Here is an 18,848-nt window from a genome sequence, read left to right as displayed (position 1 = left end):
CTGATTTCAGACTTCTGTATGTGGTTGTTATGCTCCTCTAGATACTGCCGCTGATATTCCCTATTTTCTTGCTAATGAAAGTTTCAAGAGTGGTGTTTAGTTTGAAAGTGGCTTATTTAGGAAAGAGAGGCCATAATGCATGACAGTTGTATTGGCAAGAAATTCGCCTGTTTTTTATTTATGTTTCTGACCAGCAGTCTCTCTTTCTCCTCCTGATGTCTTCTCTCCATCTCCTGCAAACGAGTACACAGATGTTTGGTTACTTCTCTCAGGGTCACACTGTTATCATCATCTTCCTGGTCATGAGAAAGCAAAAGAGAGGGGAAAATAAGTTACACCTATTACCATTATTACATGTTTAATGGGTTTCTCAACTGTTGTCAGCCTTACAAATTAAGTACAATAAAAATGCAATGGAATAATCATTTTAATACCATAACATTCTTTAAAGAACTGTACAACAGTGGTTCTCAGCTGGTTTGGCTTCAGATTGAACATTGGACATCAAGTGGCGACCCAACACAAAACCAAATGTAACTCCTATTTAAAGGTGCACTCAGTAATTTTTCCTCATTATTAAAGTTTTACTCTAAAAAAAAAAATGTGTAACATATGTATAAAATCATGAGCACACACATGAGATGAAGACTCCAGTCATATCTGTAACCTTATAAAAGGTGCTCTATTTTACATGGCAAGAGTCCCGTCATGGGACTCTCCATTCCAGCCATGTTGGAATTACATGACTAACTGAAAAACTATTCTCTTAATCTCAGTAACCACCCTTTTATTTCACTCATGGATTAAATTAATCATGGCTGACTGTGAATAGTGACTTTCTACAATGGCATTCGTAACTGAAAACTATTGTGTTTGAATGATGCATCTATGCCCCTAGGTGTCAGTGTAAGTCCAAGAAGACAAAGACAAAAATTACTAAGCACCTGAGTGTATTTGTTCATGGTTTTCACAGTGGAGGGAGAGTGGTATCTACTTAATTATAATTTAAATATACAAAATTTGTGAAAAGATATAAAATTTTAACTAAACTTGCGAGGTTTATGCTTCTAACAAGGAAAAAAAACTATTTGTTAACTTAATGGGGTTTCATTCAAAATATATTCTCAGAAAACAAGTCTTGTTTTCTTACACAATTTTGCTTCTCAAGTAAATTTAAATCTTGTTTTAAGGATGTTTAGATATTTAAAACTGTCAAAAAGTAAAAAAAAAAAAAAATAATAAAAACAAATGACTGAGTAAGAAATTGCATTTTGCAGTGTATAGGCAGTGAAGAGTGATGGGTTGTTTAATATACTGCTGCAAGTTTGTCAATTGCTCTCTCAAGGGCATCCTGAGAGGATTATGGTCATGGGTCTGACTTTTCACAGTTAGGAGAAAAGAGCTAATGTGTTTACACTCCCAAATCTCGACACATGTTACTTAACCTCTAAACTCTTGTGCATTGTTTGGCTGCCGTCTGCAATTTTTTACAACCAAATTTAAAAGCTTACCTTACACACATTCAGTGGACTAATTGCAAAAACAAAACAAAAACTGGTCTCATTTGACAGAAAACCCCTCCAAATTGAAAAAAGAAATAATATTAAAAAATAAAAAAAGATTCCACTAATTCATAAATAGTGTATACGTTTACAGTCGTATTATGAACATAGTAAAAAAAAAAAATATATATATATATATATATATATATATATATATATATATATATATATATATATATTTATTTATTTAAGTATTTTTTTATTTTTATTTTTTTTTTGTTGTCCTTCCTTTGTAAGCATATTATTCTGGTCCTGGTTGCTCTGTCTCCCTGCAAAAAGTCTTATTTCATTTCACTAGATAGCAGCAAGTACCACATATTTGTTTTACTTTATCACCTTCCGTCACAATATACAGATCTGAAATGTAGATGGCACTCTAACGCAGCTGAGCACTCACACCATAGACATCCAGACTATTTTGGATTGCACGCATGTTCCTCACTGTTTAGTGGGATATTTCGGCCTCTGAATGAACTAGAATTTGCCGTTGGAAAGCGGAGATCCTCACTGATATTTAACTTTTCATCATCAATAGTTAATAATATATTTTGCTGATGATTTGCTAATCATTCTTTTTCTGCTGGACTGCCAATTTTGCTCTGGACATGAATAACATTGGATTAATTAACCAAGCAAGCTCACAAATAAGTAAAAAAAATAGCTAATTTTTAAGAGTTTGTGGCTACTTGGGGCTTACAGAAGCAGTGGTCAGAGCAGACATGAGATGTTTGTCTTTGTTGTCTTATAGAGATCCTATTTCACTTCATGATTCTTTTGATAATCATTCGAACTGTGGTATTAGGACAACAAAATAAACTATATAGCCTGTGCTCTCATTTGATATATGACTTGTCTATTTAGGTGCTTTGTGAAAATCATTTATATTCATATGAATATTTTTACATCATCACCTCTATGTGGCGCTTATTTGCGACGTGGAGGTTCAGAATTAATTTAGTTATTTTATAACATATATGCTAAAGTGATGGTATTCTTTGAAACGTTCCAATTCTAAGATTTCAAATAGTGTCACATAAAGTGACTTAAATATCCGGTGGCTTTTACAGTTTAGGTGTAAACTTTTGGCATGCTTTTAGCCCTGTCCATGGACCCACATAGTTTAAAAGAGTAACATGACTGACAAAACAGAAACAAGTTCTTTTTTGCATGAACATCATTGTTTTCTAAATAAGAGGACTGAATTGCTAGCTACTTTGCATATAAATGGCTTTCCTCAAACGGACAGCAAAATTCCTACTTTTTGGTGTATCCAACTCAGTTTAGATGTTTGTAGTCTGAACTGCATAAAACACATGAAATCCAATGTTTACAATTACTATATCAACCAATGCAAATACACAGGATATTAATCAACCAAAGGCAGTACAACAATTACTACTATGATGTATAAATACTTTATAATTAAATAACATACAGTATATGACATAATAATGTCATTTTTGGTGTCACACTAATGAAACTTTCAGGAGAAATTGTGCTTAATTGTCATGAAAATAATGTCATAATGCAAAAATCTTAAGGATCCTAAAGTAGACAAGTTTCTTTAAGCAAAATATATTCTTTTATTTCTTTCTCTTGATTTTTGAGGTACAAAATGACCTGGAAATGTTCTTGACAGGTTTTGTGAGATTACTATTATCATTACTATTACCAGTGCTGAGTAGTAATGGATTACATGTAATTTGGATTACATAATCAGATTACAAAAATCAAGTACTTGTAATTGGATTAAATTACATTTTAAAATACTCATATCAGACTGCAGTTACTTTTTATAGACTACATGATTATATATTAAAAAGGCAACGGCAGTTAATTTTTGATAATTTATTGATCATCCTAATCCTTCTCTTTTCTAAATTAGAACACCGTTGATAAACGTTCGGTCTTCGAGTGTTTTCTGAAGAGAGGGGGAGGGAAGAATTGATACTCGCTACTAGCCAGCCAGGTGAAGATGGAGCGGTCTACCTCAGCATTTAACCACTGGATCTATAGAGATCATTTCATTTTTAAGGAGACATGGCAAAAATATAACTCTGCCTTCCAAAGTCAACTGCGAAGGATTCTACGACAAATCTAAAGAAGCATTTGGATGTATGTTTGCATGTTTTTTTCACTTACATTGCAAATCAAACCAACTCAACAACAAAAAAAAAAAAAAAAAAATCAATTGTTATTTGAATTATCACTCTGTGTGTAATATTACCATATGTCATAATGTCTATAGAAGGGTTTTGTCCATTAAACGCATCGAAATGCAGAAATACACATAATTTCATATTCAATTGGATTAGCACCGTAAAGTCACTTTTTGTTTCTTAAATTACTTTTGGAGCCGGATTCAAAAATGTGTATGACTGCACTTTTGGTGTAGTGAAAACTTTGAGATGTTTTTGTAACGCTGATTCACAAATACAACTGGTCTGATCTCTGATCTCATGTGGATGGCGTTTGTAAAATGCCGAAATTGCATGACCACATTTGTGTTAACTTGCCCCGGGAACCTGTCCATAATTTTAGAAACTCCAATAAGAAATGCCTGCTAAACTCAAACACATTTGAGTCTGTCACTGATGGAGAGCCTAGACCTCTATCAGCATCACAGGGGAAAACATGAAAATATGAAAATGTCCTTCGTAAGTAATCCACCCTATTACTATTACTATTACTACTATTACAACTATACAATTCACAATGCTAAAATTGTTAGTGCAAAAATATAAATGTAGTACCTTTTTGTTGAAATTATTGTTTTGTCTTGCTGCCATTTGCTCTCTCAGAGACTTCAGACAGTATCTAACCTATAGACAAACAAATAAGAGTTACAAACACTCCCAGTCACACACATTTCTGCATGGTTAATGAGCAGGCGGGGACAGCACTGACCTCCTGTACCTGTGGCACCTCATCAGTCAACATCTTGACAGCTTTATTTTCTGTCTTTCCACCTACAACACAGAGGAACACTGTTAGAATGTGTCTGGTGTGGCCTTGAGGCTGTGTTTTTAGGTAATACAAAAGCTGGACCAACAAAGAAATACATCAACACATGGGTTTGTGGCATGTTTTCATCAACTGGTGAATGATTGAGGTTTTGAAAGAGGCAGTTGAGTGGTAAAGGTGTTTAATTAGTTATTGATGGCTGTATGGATATGCTTTTAAGCATACTGAAGGAAATATACATACCTAAATAAACTTTTCTGAAGTCCTGATGATCAAATTCTGCTTGTATTTGTACCAAGTGACCTGCTTGCCTGCAATCTCTGTAAATTGCTAAAATAAAATAAAATAAAAATGAGACCGATATGAGATCCAGGGGCCGGATTCACAAAACGTTCTAATGAAGAAATTTCTTCTTAACTACCATTTTGTTCTTAATTTCTAACTTAAGAAAAAAAGTTACGAATATTTAACTTCTTAAGAAAGTTCTTGTCTTTTTTCTTAAGATTGTTCTTTTTTCCTTTCAGTAATTTCCTCAACAAAATTTCTTTTCTTTTCCTTCATGTCAAATTAAAAGTTATCAAATGGTTAGCAGCAAGTAAATTCCCTATGACGGGTAGTGTCGTTAAACTAACAAATCTCACGCACTTTATATAAAAAAAAAAAAACAATTATATAGATACATTTATTGTTATGATTTGCCAGTGTTGAAGTATTGCATTTGTTGCAGGCTGATCAGACAATGTCAAAGCCTTTTTATTCTTAAGAAAAAAATTAAGATGTTCTTAAGAAAATATTTGAGAACTTCTTAAGAATTTTTCAAGAATTGCTCTTAGGAACATTGTTATGAACTTCTTATAATGTATCCCAAGAATAATTTTTTTTTTGAAGAACATTTTCGTGAATCTGGCCCCAGGCACATAAGGTGTGACTGAGGAATAATGAGAGAAACTAACATTAGGAGGGAGGCAATTTTCCAATAGACATCTGAACAAACCCGCAATTAGACAAAATACAAGCCCAATTTGCCTATTACTTAATTTCCTAAGTAAACAGTCCCATTAAATGCCCATGTAATGAACATAATGGCAATATGTGTAAACCTTTGAGAGACAAACAACCATCTTTAAGTCTATAATGAAGTACTATATGAATGAATGACAAAAAAGCAACAACAAAAAGGATGGTGGAAAAATTATTACTGTTATTATCATGTTATGTAATTGAGCAGTTAATGCTAAGGCGTAAGGGCTTTGTTAATAGAGCGCAACAGTGTCCACCCACATTTTCAGCAGCTCTGGTTCTGGAAGTGTTTTCCCATTTTTCATCTATATGGATGTCTAAAAATTCTTCTGCCATGAACCAAACCAATTAGCACCTTTATGAATCACAGCATTACAAACTTTGATTTGAGTCTTATATGAAAATCAGAAAAAAAAAAAAAAAAAAAGGCAAGGAATTTTTATGGGCAATGAACCATTCATCCTCCAATGAATATACAGTTCTTGACTTGAAGTATACTGAAGTATAAAAAAAACTATATATTTTAAGCTAATCAAATATTCAGAAATGTATAAGTAGTTTGAGACTTGATTATATAATTTGCATGGGAGTGGGCAATCACTGCTGAGATTTTATGCCAAATATTCTGTTTCCATGGTAACAGCCACTCCTCTGATTGGTGGATTTCTCTTTAGGATAATCTCTATTAGGTAGAGTAGTTCTTTACCAGGAGTTCAGTTATTAAACACAATTTTTCTATAGAGGCATACTGTTTATTATCGCTTAACATCCCGAGAGCTCATAGTAGCTCTTGAAAGGTTTAAACACTATTGTTAAAAGGTGAAAAATAATCAGATTTCAATCTTCTGAAACCCTACAGTTGCGCCCTAATAAATATACCTAATATTTATGCTGTTTAGTACACATCAACTTGTTTCTAGACTAGAGAACAATAGCCATTCTCTCCATTTGAGAAGAAGTAATTACATCTAAACTAAATGTTAACATGTCCTTTCAGGAGAAAAGGCAGAGCAAAGGGTTTGATTCTCTGGAATGTGACCACAGACAGCAGAGAGAGGGATAGTGAATAAAGGTGACATCATTCGAGCAGACTGCTGATTCACTGCACAGGAAAAACTATCCTAGATACCAGCAAAGGGTGGAGGAGAGAGGCGGTGGTGTAGGCCGCTATGTTTGCCTATACCAGACTAAGTATTTGCAAGCTTTATGTGTTTTATGCTGTAAACAAAAGGAGATTGTTTATGTTTTGTTGTCCAAGCTCTATGCTTAAGCAAGTGGGTTACTAATGTCTGGGTCACTGCTGTGTGCGAAATACCAGCGATGTCTTAAACACAGCTCGACTCTCTAATAATACATTACTGAACAGCAAAAGTATCTGCTGGCCAGGTTTACCCAAGCCATAACTGCAGATGCTGCTTGCTAAAAGCATCCAATTGCATTTCTCTTTGTAAGATATGTTGTGTGTGTGCATAAATGTTTATAGCATTTAAAGGGACAAAAGGCTTGACCATTCGCTGTGGCGCTACATAGGATAAGCAGGTATAGAGAATGGATGTATGATGCCTTCTCTGAATTTGCAGAAGCCAACTGGATTAGAAAAAATGTTACAAAAAATTTTCTATGAACTATGAATTTTAAAAAGTAACATTATCTTTTTTTCTTCACACATTTTAAGATTGATGCATTTAAATTTCATAACAAAATTCCATCAATTTGAATTAAGCAGGCTAATCTAACAAAATAAAAATTATAAAAATTATATTTTAAGTTTTAATTATTTAATTTGGTTAAAATAACCCAATTCAATTTGGTGTAATTTTGTTATGAAATTGAATTGTCAATCTTAAAAACTGGCTAAAATATTTTTTCTGATGGTATGTGCGTAAACTGAGAAACAAATACCTCAAATAATCATAGAATTCCTTTTGCAAATGCTTAAATATATCAAGTATTGCATGTTTATCTTTAACCAAACAAAACACAAAAATCTTGCATCTTTTCATATACAAAAGAAACAAAAAATAGCAAAAGTAAAATGCTTTCAGCTGTGGGTAGTGTGGCCGAGTGGTTAAGGATCTGGGCTGGTGGTAACTGTAAGTTTGTAGGTTCAAACTGTGCCATTGAGCCTGTATGACTTGCTTTCAGCTGTGGAACACAAAAGGAAATGAATGACAGTCTCAGTCACCATTCACTTTTATTGTATGGAAAGATGCACTGAAAGTGAATAGTCTGTTCCACAGAAAAAAGTCATATAGGTTTGGAACAACATGAGGTTATGTAAATGATAACAGAATTTAGATTTTTTGTGAACAGGTCTCTTTAATAGGTGAAAAAGGGTTTGATTTTGATTGCCTCTCCAATTACTAATGGTAGGCCGCCTTGATTTGCAGCTTGCATCACATTTAAATCAGTCTGTATTCATCTACTTTGTTACTCTGTACTTATGCGTGTGCCAACAGGAAAACATGTGCATGTGTGTATGTGTGTAATAGGAGTCTCCTTCAAAGAGTAGAAAAATCATCAGCTCTGTGGCAGGTTGTGTTTTCAGGTCCTGTGCTTAACATCAGAGTGAGAACAACAGCCCCAGCCCCAACTTAAACACTGACACCACACACACACACACTTAAGAGTACAGCAGTTTACAAAAAGAACACTCCAAACTTGTCATTAAAAAACACGGAGTCAGACAATTTGAGAGAAAACAAGAAGAGGTATATTCTATTCTATGAGTTCAAAGTCGTTTTGGTATTTTTTCTACGGCTTAAAGTAAAAGATGTCACGTGGTGTCACCGTCCGCATTTAAAAGCTAAAATTCTTGAGAGAAAAAGCAACTAGTCTCATAGAATGACCGTTACTATAACAACATTTTTGTAAGCTGACTTTTACAGTTGGTAAAATTACCACTTTTTATTATGACTTTATAAACACTATTACTTTTTGCACTATTATTCAACATGATTAGTTTCCACGGTCCTGGTAGAGTGTTGGACTTTAGGCTCAGAAGACTTCAGTCTGAGCCCAGCCAAACTCGCATTTACTTTCCACACTATCGGTTAGGTTTAAGTGTTGGTTTAGGGTAAGGATGCCTGTTTGGTTTACCTCTCATTTGCTTTTAGGACATTTTTGGTTAGATTTACATTAAAGTTGTTTAGGGAGGTACGTTTTACTCATTAAAACTGCCATCTAATATTCACCTTAAAAACCTTGTCTGATTACGACACCATTTTTACTCGCCTTTGGCGCCCCCATTGGACATTTCACTGGGAAACTGTAGCGAAACATATAATGAAACATGTCATTCTGTTTTGCAGAAATGTTGCCACAGTCATGTAATGTTTATCAGGCTGGAAAAAATGTTGGGACGAGAACGTAGTGCAGACTTATCTTGTATTATTATTTCTTAAAATTATTATTTCATACTAATTCTGTTTTTAAATATTATTTATATTTGAACAATCTTTGTCCACCAAATCAAGTCCGGTGGTGTAACCAACATGTAGGCCAACATTTTGTTGTCATGTGAGAAAAAACATAAAACAAGAAGATCCCTTAAACCCTTTATGATTGTGTGTGGATTTTTCCAAAAAATAGTGAATATTCTGACATTTGTTATGAAAAGGCAAATTTTATTCAGGTCATATGGAATAACCCTGAGAAAAAGTCTTGATAGTCATGAATCAAAAATGTACGATGTTTGTAAAAAATAAAAAATTTAAAAATGTCCTTGAACTATTTTAGCTTCTTCAAAGTAGTCACACTTTAACTACATTACAGCTCTGCACACTATAGGCATTCTCTTGACAAACTTTTGACAAGTCTTGTTCATGAATTCTCACCATAGCCAAAATGAAGACTGACAGAGTTGCAAACATAATTCGAACGTTTTTACTTTGCCACACCCTGTGCAACTCGCAAACTTAACTTAATGTTCTCATGTTCAGCTCACACACATTTATCTCATTAACTCGTACGTCTTTTATGCACCACTTTGCATTTACTGTCATCTGTGACTGAGTTATTGCTGCTGCTGTTTTTAAAGTACATAATAACTGTTTGCACTGTAATGTTTGGTTCTTGATGGCAACAGATTACTCTAAATGTGCACTGGCCCTAATACCCTCATTCACGTCCTTTCTTGAATTCCATGGAAGGAATGTTCTTTAAGCCATTTTAAATAAGACTCGTATTTGCATATATAAGATGTTTCAGGCATTTGACCAGGCATTGCTGCAATGCTGAATTGCCAAACATCTACCTGTAGATCTACTCTGACTACCTGACAATATAAAGTCAGCTACAGTAAATCACAAAAGGACATGACTGTTAGCTGTCACACTGCTGTCCTAAATCTACTGTATAGCTTACAGCAAAAGAACAGTGTGAACTTTCAAGCAGGTTGTCTTTACTGTGTCAAACCTACAAGCTTCATTCCACAACCTGCCTGTATATTTGCCTTCTAATGGCATTAAATCAGTCCTGAGCTTTTTCACTTTGTGAGGATATGGAGAAGAGAGAACTGGGATAAACCTCTACAGATTTGCTTTGGTAAAACTGTTACACCAAAAAAAAGACCAAGCTATGACCTGAATGCATATTCGAGTGCTTTGGACATTAGGTGAAGAATGATGCAGTACTCTGAATATTAACTAAAACTTGAGTACAATGTGTGTCGATGTGAAATATTACTTTTATGACCACTACAAAGAGCTCAGTAAAATATTGCATTGCTGAAAGTTTATTTAAAATCTAAGATGAGAGACCCTTTCTTTAACTAGCACCTTCATACAAATCTGAGTGACTGTCTGTAATAATGTTCCAAATCATATTTTGAGGTCTTATTTTTAATGTATTTATTAGGGCTGTTGATTTAATGCATTCATTTAGTGCAATTAATTATTTAAAAAGTGTTAAACAATTAATGCAATTATTCATGCCCCCCGATCCGTACGCAAATTCCGTAATAAGGAATGTTCCTATCATTGGACCAATTCTAGCTTGATATACCACCTTGATATTTTAACAAATTTGTGGCAGTAGGGGGCAGTCAGCACACCGGATGTACAGGCAATCACGCCTCGTCAAACCGACGAGTCGAGTAGGCAGCACAGCCTTCCACAGATTCACTTTTACACTCTAGAGACATGTTTTTCAAAGTTTAAACTGTTTAACTTGACACTAGGTATGCACCGATAACACTTTTTCTCTTCCGATCTGATACCTGAAATCTCAGTATCAGTCAATACTGATCCCGATCCGAAACCAGTGTTGTTGTTTTTTATTTTATTTTAGAATATCTACACTTCACTGTGTAATACTAATTGGGGGTATTATTTTATATGTGAAGAAACACAAACCTTTAACTAGACATTATTTCAATATAAATGTGTAGCCTACAGCAAAATTAACAGTAATTCAAGTGAAGAAGCTAGCTTTCTTTCTCAACTTGTATCAGGACTTTAAAGGATTCAGATCCTTTTTTTTGTTCACTTTAGTTGTAAGATATCAGTCCACTTTTAATTCACACAGTTATTTTTCACCCAGTCAACTTATATATTGTTGTAATTTGTAAACAAATAATAATGATAATAATATATTAGTATTATTATTGACTTTAAGTGTCCTAAGTGTTCCCAAGTGCCCTACCTAGGGAATTTGATAGAAGCTTTCCTTGGTGTACACTTTTGCTCAAGCGTGTATGGCACATCTGTTCGAGACATTTAACAGATGGCAGTTTAGGCTGTTTTTGACAAGAAACAGATGGATGGTAATAAACGTTTCCCATGAAGATAAACATTAACAGGATGAAAATATTTAAGTGTTGCAGGAGTGGCACAAAATAATTAAAGCTCAGTTCAGCTCACATATTTCATAATAGCTGTCAAATCACTCAGTAAACATGCACAGACGCACACATACATATACCCTTCAGGTGTGTTGGAACAAGTTCACAGAGGGTGCTGGCTACACATCCATACAGTTACATTTCTACTGATCTCACCTGATTTTATAAAACTCAGTACTAAGCTACAGTAATCATGAAGAGCAATACAGTCAGCATCGTTATATGTGTACTTAACGTCACCTTATTCTGCTATGTAAACTCTTCTCATGCAAAATGTGTTCAGGTTTTGTTAAATCAGAATGTTGATATAATATGTTCCTTACAGTAACGTTACACAACTTAATTGTTGATTGTTTTGTGTTGATGTGGAACCATTAACATCAAAATCTGATCAAGTGTAAGTGCATTTTCAAACGATCTGTACATTTTGCCTGCAGACTTCTTCCGATGCACCTGACACGTTTACCACAGGTTTTGAGTTATACAATTTGTTTTTGATGATTTGCATATTTCCAACATATTAAACGTCTTTTAAAAGTAATAAAAAAAAATGTAACCAAAATGTGGCTTTATCTCCCATAATATTAACAATTCCTTAAATGACTCATTCATTTGACAGATGTTCTATAAATAGCAAATATGAAATCTTTAATCAAAAATAAATCCCCTAAACTATTCAGTCAAATGTTACCAGCCAAACTTAACTGGAGTCGTATCCAAAACCATACGTATGCAAACAAATGCATGCAAAAAAAAAAGAAAAGAAAAAGAATAAAAAAGGAGTATATTCTACGATTCTCTAATGTTTTGGCATCTTGCACCTGACAAAAACTTGCAAAACTTCCACATGAATGATACGTTGTTTAGCGTGAGATGGATAATGCTTGCTTGTGCATTTTGATTGAAATATAATTACATACAGAAATCTTATTCTGAATAGATACCTGTTATACTTTATCGAATCAGTTGCTGTTTTAATTAGAAAATATTATACTGTGGTGGTTCAACTGCAGGTGATGAGATTAAAAGGCATGCTACTAAACATACAAAAATCTATTACTTATGACCTCATTTTTCTTTTTATCTAGGGAAAAATGACCTGATCTTGCCCAGAGACATTATAGGCATCAATACAATATGACTTCATAAAACTGAATGAGTCAGCAAACTATAAGAACTCACATAATATGGTTAAGAATGGGACAAATTTCGTATTCAAATCAGGGATACAAAACTGTCAACCTCTTATTCCTTTTTTTTTTTTTTTTTTTTTGTGGAAGTTATGTATAGATATTGGTGCTCTGGAGTCTGGACAACAACCAGTAGAAATTCCTAGAAGCTAAATTATTTTTTGGTATTCTTCATTTTAATATTTGCTTGCATATCCAGATTTAGCGACGTTCTAAGATTTTTACGCTAATATTATTGTATATTGATAAAAATGAAATGGTTGCTTTGGAAATTTTTAATTGGACAGCTCAAATTCAATCAGCCAAGATTGAACAAAACAGTTTACATGAATATGGCCTTTAGAGATATGAAATCTATATTCTTAACAGGCACTACAGAAAGATTAAGCATTGAGTCAGCATGTTACATGTACACAGAGGAAATGAGCAAACGTAGATGGCATCTGATCTGACATATATTTACAGCTCTTCTAAATCATTACCACAACTCAACCAAACTAGATGGTAAAGTTACAGTAGCCTACTTGATAGTTCACCCAAAAACCTATACAATTAAAGTGAATGGTGATGGAAGCTACTGTAACACTCTACCAAACATCTCCTTTTGTGTTCCACAGAAGAAAAAAAGTCATATGGGTTTGGAACAAACAACATGAGTTAAATCATGACAGAATTGTCATTTTTTGGGGTGAATTGTCCCTTTAAACTAACTTGAAATCACAACGTATTATTTTTAACACAGTCATTGAAAACAGTCTAAAAACAAAAGCATAGCTTGAATGCAGCGTAAGCCACTTTGGATAAAAGTGTCCAACAAATGTAAATGAAACTTTCTCTTGAAAACAGTACTGATGGCAACTACAAAGACATGGATAAGAATGCAATTACATGGGAACCATTTGATTTCACTGTCCTATAGATCTTCCTATTTGACAGTTAACACTTACATAATGGTTAGAAAAGAACGCAGAGAATCCACAAACAATTTGTCACATTCTCAAAGCCAAATTTACATTCCTTGATGGATGTTAAATACTAAATATTGAAGAGTTAGTGTAGAAATGGTATGCATTGATAACAATAACTTTGGTCAGCCACTAAGAATAAAACCCGGTGGCCAGAGAATACAACATTTAAAAGTGATATCACTACAATATTCATGTTCACTCATTAGAGGGAGACAAGGAATATCAGAATCATGGAATTGAAAAACAAAGTAATAAATCATAAAATTCATGTCAATTCTTTATAATATCCATACATTTAGCCTACATGGCTATAAAACACATAAAGACGCAATGCATTCCATCTTACCTCATTCAAGACACATGCAGACTGTCTGCCATGCATGTGTTTGTTCTTGTGACTCAGTTTATGAGAAGGCTAGAGAAGAAGGCAAGGCAGGGGCGAGGTCTACTGGCAGTCCAGCCCTCAATCCTGATACATCCTTAGCTGTCACTCTACAGCTCTCCCTAGGGGGCTCATTCGAATAAACCTGGTAGATTTGTCTAGGGATAGACTTTCATTCTTTTCATTTGTTCGCTTAGTTGACGAAATGTTGAAAAAATAAAACATCTTTCCAAAAAGATGTTTTAGAAGACAATAAACTCCAGAGTTGTTAAAAGTAGCTGTGATCTAGGACCATTGTGCCGCTTTTATCCACACTTTTCCTGACCACAGAGCGGATATTAACGATTCTGATTGCCAGTTGACTGTTTTCTGGTTCCATAGAAGCAATACAGAAACTACCGAAAGGAGCGATCTAGACGTAGAACAACAATCATTTTAAGTATTAGTTGAAGTTAAATGAGTTCAGGCTCAACTTGTGCAGCTGGTTGTCAAAACAACTCAAAGTAGTTAATGATATCAACATAACTAACCTCTGGTCATTGCCTCAGGGGATGCGATTTAATGAAAACACTGAAGACCAGAAAACAAATACAGGCTTCCGTTATGAATGATGGAACACTTCCAAAGTCTATCCCTCACAGCGTAATTTTCATTCCCTTCAAGAACCAAATAAGGCGTTGCTGTAAATAAGGTCTATAGAGCTGTTTAGTTTGTAGAAAGAAACCCAAGAGACAATTAGCATTTTCGAGCCATGGGTTCCCTCAGGAATTTCCTATAGGTTTCATAATGACAGTTTTAGGTTTATGAGTAAAATAAGTCCTGTGGATAAAATAGCTTGAAGAGACTTTTACATTTTGTTCTAGAACATAAATTACACACAGTCATACCTCAAATGTTATGTTTGAAGCTACTTTGTTTAAAAAAAAAACACACACACATGTTGCTATCATGATGCTAATTTAGGACTACAACTACCATCATCATGGGTGCTGTGCGCTTTTTGAAATGGACGACTGTTGTAGTCCTTATATAGCACCTGGTTAGCAACATGCATTTTTAAAAGAAACAGCGGCTTCAAAATCCACAATTTAGGTGTGACTGTGTGTAATTTATGTTCTTGAATAAAATGTGAAAGTCTCTTCAAGTAATCTTCACCATAGGTCTACTTGTAATTTGAATATCCCATTCTAAAAACCTGTAGAACAAATGGCAAATCTGTCTTCCGGGTTTGTCAACAAATTGACATCACCGCTATACAGGAACAGACCAAAATTTAAGAACTATTCTCTGAAAAATACCAAAATCTTACTTCTTACTTTGTCCACCATCTTGGATGGATTTTTTCACTGATGTTGTTACAATGCATATTGCCTTCTCTGCAAGGATACATGCAAAGCTGTCTTAGAATTTGACCAAAAGAAGGTGTTTTTGAAGGCAGCATGACTGCTGCTGTCCTTTTTAAAACAGCCTTTGAGCCATTGAGTACCAAATGCCTTGAAATTGCTGCCTACATTTTGGAGCCAAGTTATTGCTGTCCTGTGACAGGATCTGAGACAAGTATTAAACATTAAAGCAGTGTTAATGAGCCTTTGTTGAGTGTGGGATTACCTTTAATGTAAAATAACTACCTTAGCATTGGATTGCACATAAAGGGTCTCTGTGTTGCTTGATTATACCCAAGTGCACACAAAATGTGTTACTGTGTGAGCGATGGTCTAGTACAGACATTTGTGTACATTGTCTGTATTCATACGCAGCACGGCAAAATACTGCAGTCATCGTAAGGTCGTTTGCATATACTGCAGTGGCTTTAAAAGAATAGAGTCAGTTACATAACGGTGATGTGTTGAATGAAGAGTCTTTGCAGTAATGTGACAGTTAAGGTGCATCAAGAGAGTCATGAATGCAAAAAAAAACAAATGTTATGAGTGGGAGTAACTGAGAGACTTTGTGTTTCATGTAGACATTCTTTGAGGGCCTCTTATCATGCAATTCAAGCTTTAGAATGCTGCATTAGTACAACTCAGGGATGTAATTTGTTTGGAACAATTTGGTTACTGAATTGAAAAAATTAAGAAATACCTGGAGTAAATTGGCAGTAAAAAGATGGTGCTTACCAAATGAGTGGATGTTCACCTTTTAATTGCAATATTGTGTTAAATGAAAACTGATACTATTTATATTTCTAAAACTTGTCTGTGGTGGGTGAGGGGACCAAATGTAATAAATTAAGAATCAACCATTTTGCATTTTCAACCACATTGCATACTTGTCCAGGATAAGTGGTAACAACTAATCATGAAAAAAAATTACAAATATATCAGTGGCAAATTCTCAGGGCCAGCAAAGCCTTCTCTGCTAGCCTAACATGCCAAGTAAATAAACATTTTTCATCCTTTAATTCTCAATCACCTTTTTGCCTATGTGTTTTTAATTGCTTTCCACTCTTAATTAATCAACAAACAAATAGAAAAAACGAAAAGTTTATCAAGTCAGAATTTATTCCTGTAAGACTGATGGCTGTTTCACAAATGGCATGCCTGAATCTGAAGCAGCGCGTGAGTCTGACCTCCACCCCTTCAGGCCTTCAGAATTTCCACAGAATCCCTCAACAATGCAAATGAATGAGCAACTAAAGTCAGATTGTCAGATTCATCAGCCAATCAGATTGATTTATTTGTTCTTGGTGGGTGTGATCTTTAGGAGATGTCCCGGTCGAGGCCTTCTAGCTGGCCTTGAGTGAGGCAATCACACTTTAAGTGATGTACATAATTCAAGAGCGAAACCGTAAGATCAAGCTGTCTGACGAGTCGGCTGTCATCACTGCCACCATCGCCATTGAGAAAGAGATCCTTATGGATTTAAAAACACGAGATGTTCTGCATGACCGCGTGATTGCTTAATTTATTAAACAGGAAAGGAGGACTGATTTTCACTCAAGTAAATTGGTAAGTGCTTTTTGCATCGTTATAGCAACATCAGGAGTTTTCTAAGTGTAAATTAGGCTGCTTGAGCATTCAGTGTCAGTTTTCGGAAAGTCAGATTTTACAACTTCCTACTAGGAAAAGTGCAATGCAATGCAACTTCAAGTCAGAATTACAACTTGTAGGCTTGTGCAGAAATTCTCAACTCTGATTTTGCCGAGATGCAGGGGCATGATGTCACACAACATGTCGACACTCAGGGAGATGTACAAAGTAAGTGATAAACATTCACTTTATTAAGTAATATCGATAAATGAGTTTGTTTCCACATTACATGATATTCAAGCTTGTTTAACAAACGCCTGCAGAAACAGGTGTATAAAACATTATAATCTCTTTTGATAATCATACACCTGAAGCACAAATGCTAGCACTGTACCATTGTTTATCAGTTGGGTTGCTAGGAGACATCTCTAATGAGAGTTTAACCCGTTGCAGGAGCGTTGCAGTTCCAAATATCGGGGAATGGAATGCTTTTATGGTCAGAGATATCAAGTAGGAATATCCCACATCCAACTTGAATGGAACAAAATGAAACAAAATTTATTGCAAGCAACATTTAAATCACAAATATTATTAGATAGATTTTTCCAGGTATAATAGACCTCCTTGGTAGATTAATATGAAAAATTATGATTTTTGAATGTCTGTTCGGGAGACGTTCATTTCACAAAACAGTCATGCTGCAGTTAAAATTAGGCTTGCTTGAGCATTAAATGTCATTTCAAGTTCTGGCTTTCGTGTATGGACGTGTTTTTAAAATGTCAATTGGTATTATTAGTTAGCGGCGACATATATGATGCCCAAAGGCATAGGGTGTCTTATTCATTGTGAAACTGTGTTTTCTTAATGGCATGAATCACACTGAAGGCCTGGACTTTTAATGCATGGCCCACCACTGATATATATGTATGTGTGTGTATAAATATATATATATATATATATATATATATATATATATATATATATATATATATATATATATATATATGTATATACAGTACATGCAACATCCCATTGTAAGCTTAAGTGTTCAGTGTTTATTTCTTGGCAATTTCAGACAACAATTGAAGTGATCTGACCTGTCAGGCAGATAGCCGATGAAAAGCCACAGTGCAGCATACCACAGTATCTTAAAACTCCACTGAAAAGTCATCAGCCTAGCAAGACCCGGTTGTGTAACTTGTGTTTGTTTAAGTTTGTTGGGTTTGTTGGGTGGTGGAAGATGATGGATGTGAGAAGTCAAGATAAAACCTACAGTGGTTGGTAAGCATGATGCAAAATAAATTGATACATTGAGGCCTCAAAGTTATGCAGATTTGCATTATTATAAACAAACACAAGGGGAGGGCTATGTTCAGAATGGCATACTACTGCTTGCATACTACTCACTGCTCACTAATTGACACCATAAAAAGTGGTAACCTGCAATTGTTACCTTAAAGATCTATTTCTGTCTGATAAAACGCTTAAAATTAGGGGATTTTTACCTTTAGGAGGGATTATGTGGCATTTTTGTTTTCTAAATATATCATAACACCAGCTCACAGTGTGTTATTTAAATGCTAAATACTTTATCAATTAATTGAAATACATTTTCAAGCAAGACAAGTGCAGGAGTGCAAAAATATCAGCACTCTTGAAACAGTGTTTGTCCAGTCAGATTAAAGAGCCAGAACGCTCTGTTGTATAATTTAGAATATATGTTAGATAGACCGATAAAACAATGGGATTTTTTGATCACTTTTGGTGTCTTTTTTCCTTGTGCCCAAATTTCTAACCTTGCAAAGATGTTTAAAAAGTATTTCAATGATGCTGAAAGGACTCATAAGCACAAATCACTGAATATTACCAATTCTTGCCCAACATTCTTGGAGGATATTTGAAGTGACTAAGAACCTTAAAATGTTATCAAATAGTGTCACAGCAACAGCAG

General features: G+C 34.6%; 1 protein-coding gene across 3 annotated transcripts in view; it reads right to left on the bottom strand.

The window, feature by feature from the left end:
* The window catches only part of tuft1b (tuftelin 1b), a 19,563-nt gene extending 5,621 nt beyond the window's left edge, over window positions 1-13,942 (bottom strand). The window contains exons 1-6 of one of the 3 annotated variants that reach the window (XM_051663723.1): window positions 13,893-13,942; window positions 4,770-4,853; window positions 4,470-4,531; window positions 4,316-4,384; window positions 192-233; window positions 1-71 (exon numbers count right to left, since the gene is read on the bottom strand). The exon at window positions 1-71 is cut by the window's left edge and continues 150 nt beyond it. In XM_051663723.1, coding sequence (XP_051519683.1) covers window positions 1-71; window positions 192-233; window positions 4,316-4,384; window positions 4,470-4,502 — 215 coding nt within the window. In that variant the 5' untranslated portion in view covers window positions 4,503-4,531; window positions 4,770-4,853; window positions 13,893-13,942. Of the gene's footprint in view, window positions 72-191; window positions 297-4,315; window positions 4,385-4,469; window positions 4,532-4,769; window positions 4,857-13,892 lie in introns of all 3 variants that reach the window. The other 2 variants (XM_051663721.1, XM_051663722.1) reach the window with 2 other exon arrangements.
* Window positions 13,943-18,848: the final 4,906 nt, after the last annotated feature.

Source organism: Myxocyprinus asiaticus, chromosome 30 (assembly GCF_019703515.2).
Source record: "Myxocyprinus asiaticus isolate MX2 ecotype Aquarium Trade chromosome 30, UBuf_Myxa_2, whole genome shotgun sequence".
Classification (NCBI taxonomy): domain Eukaryota; kingdom Metazoa; phylum Chordata; class Actinopteri; order Cypriniformes; family Catostomidae; genus Myxocyprinus; species Myxocyprinus asiaticus.
The sequence above is the reverse complement of the archived record's forward strand: the minus strand, read 5'-3'. Positions and strand labels throughout refer to the sequence as shown.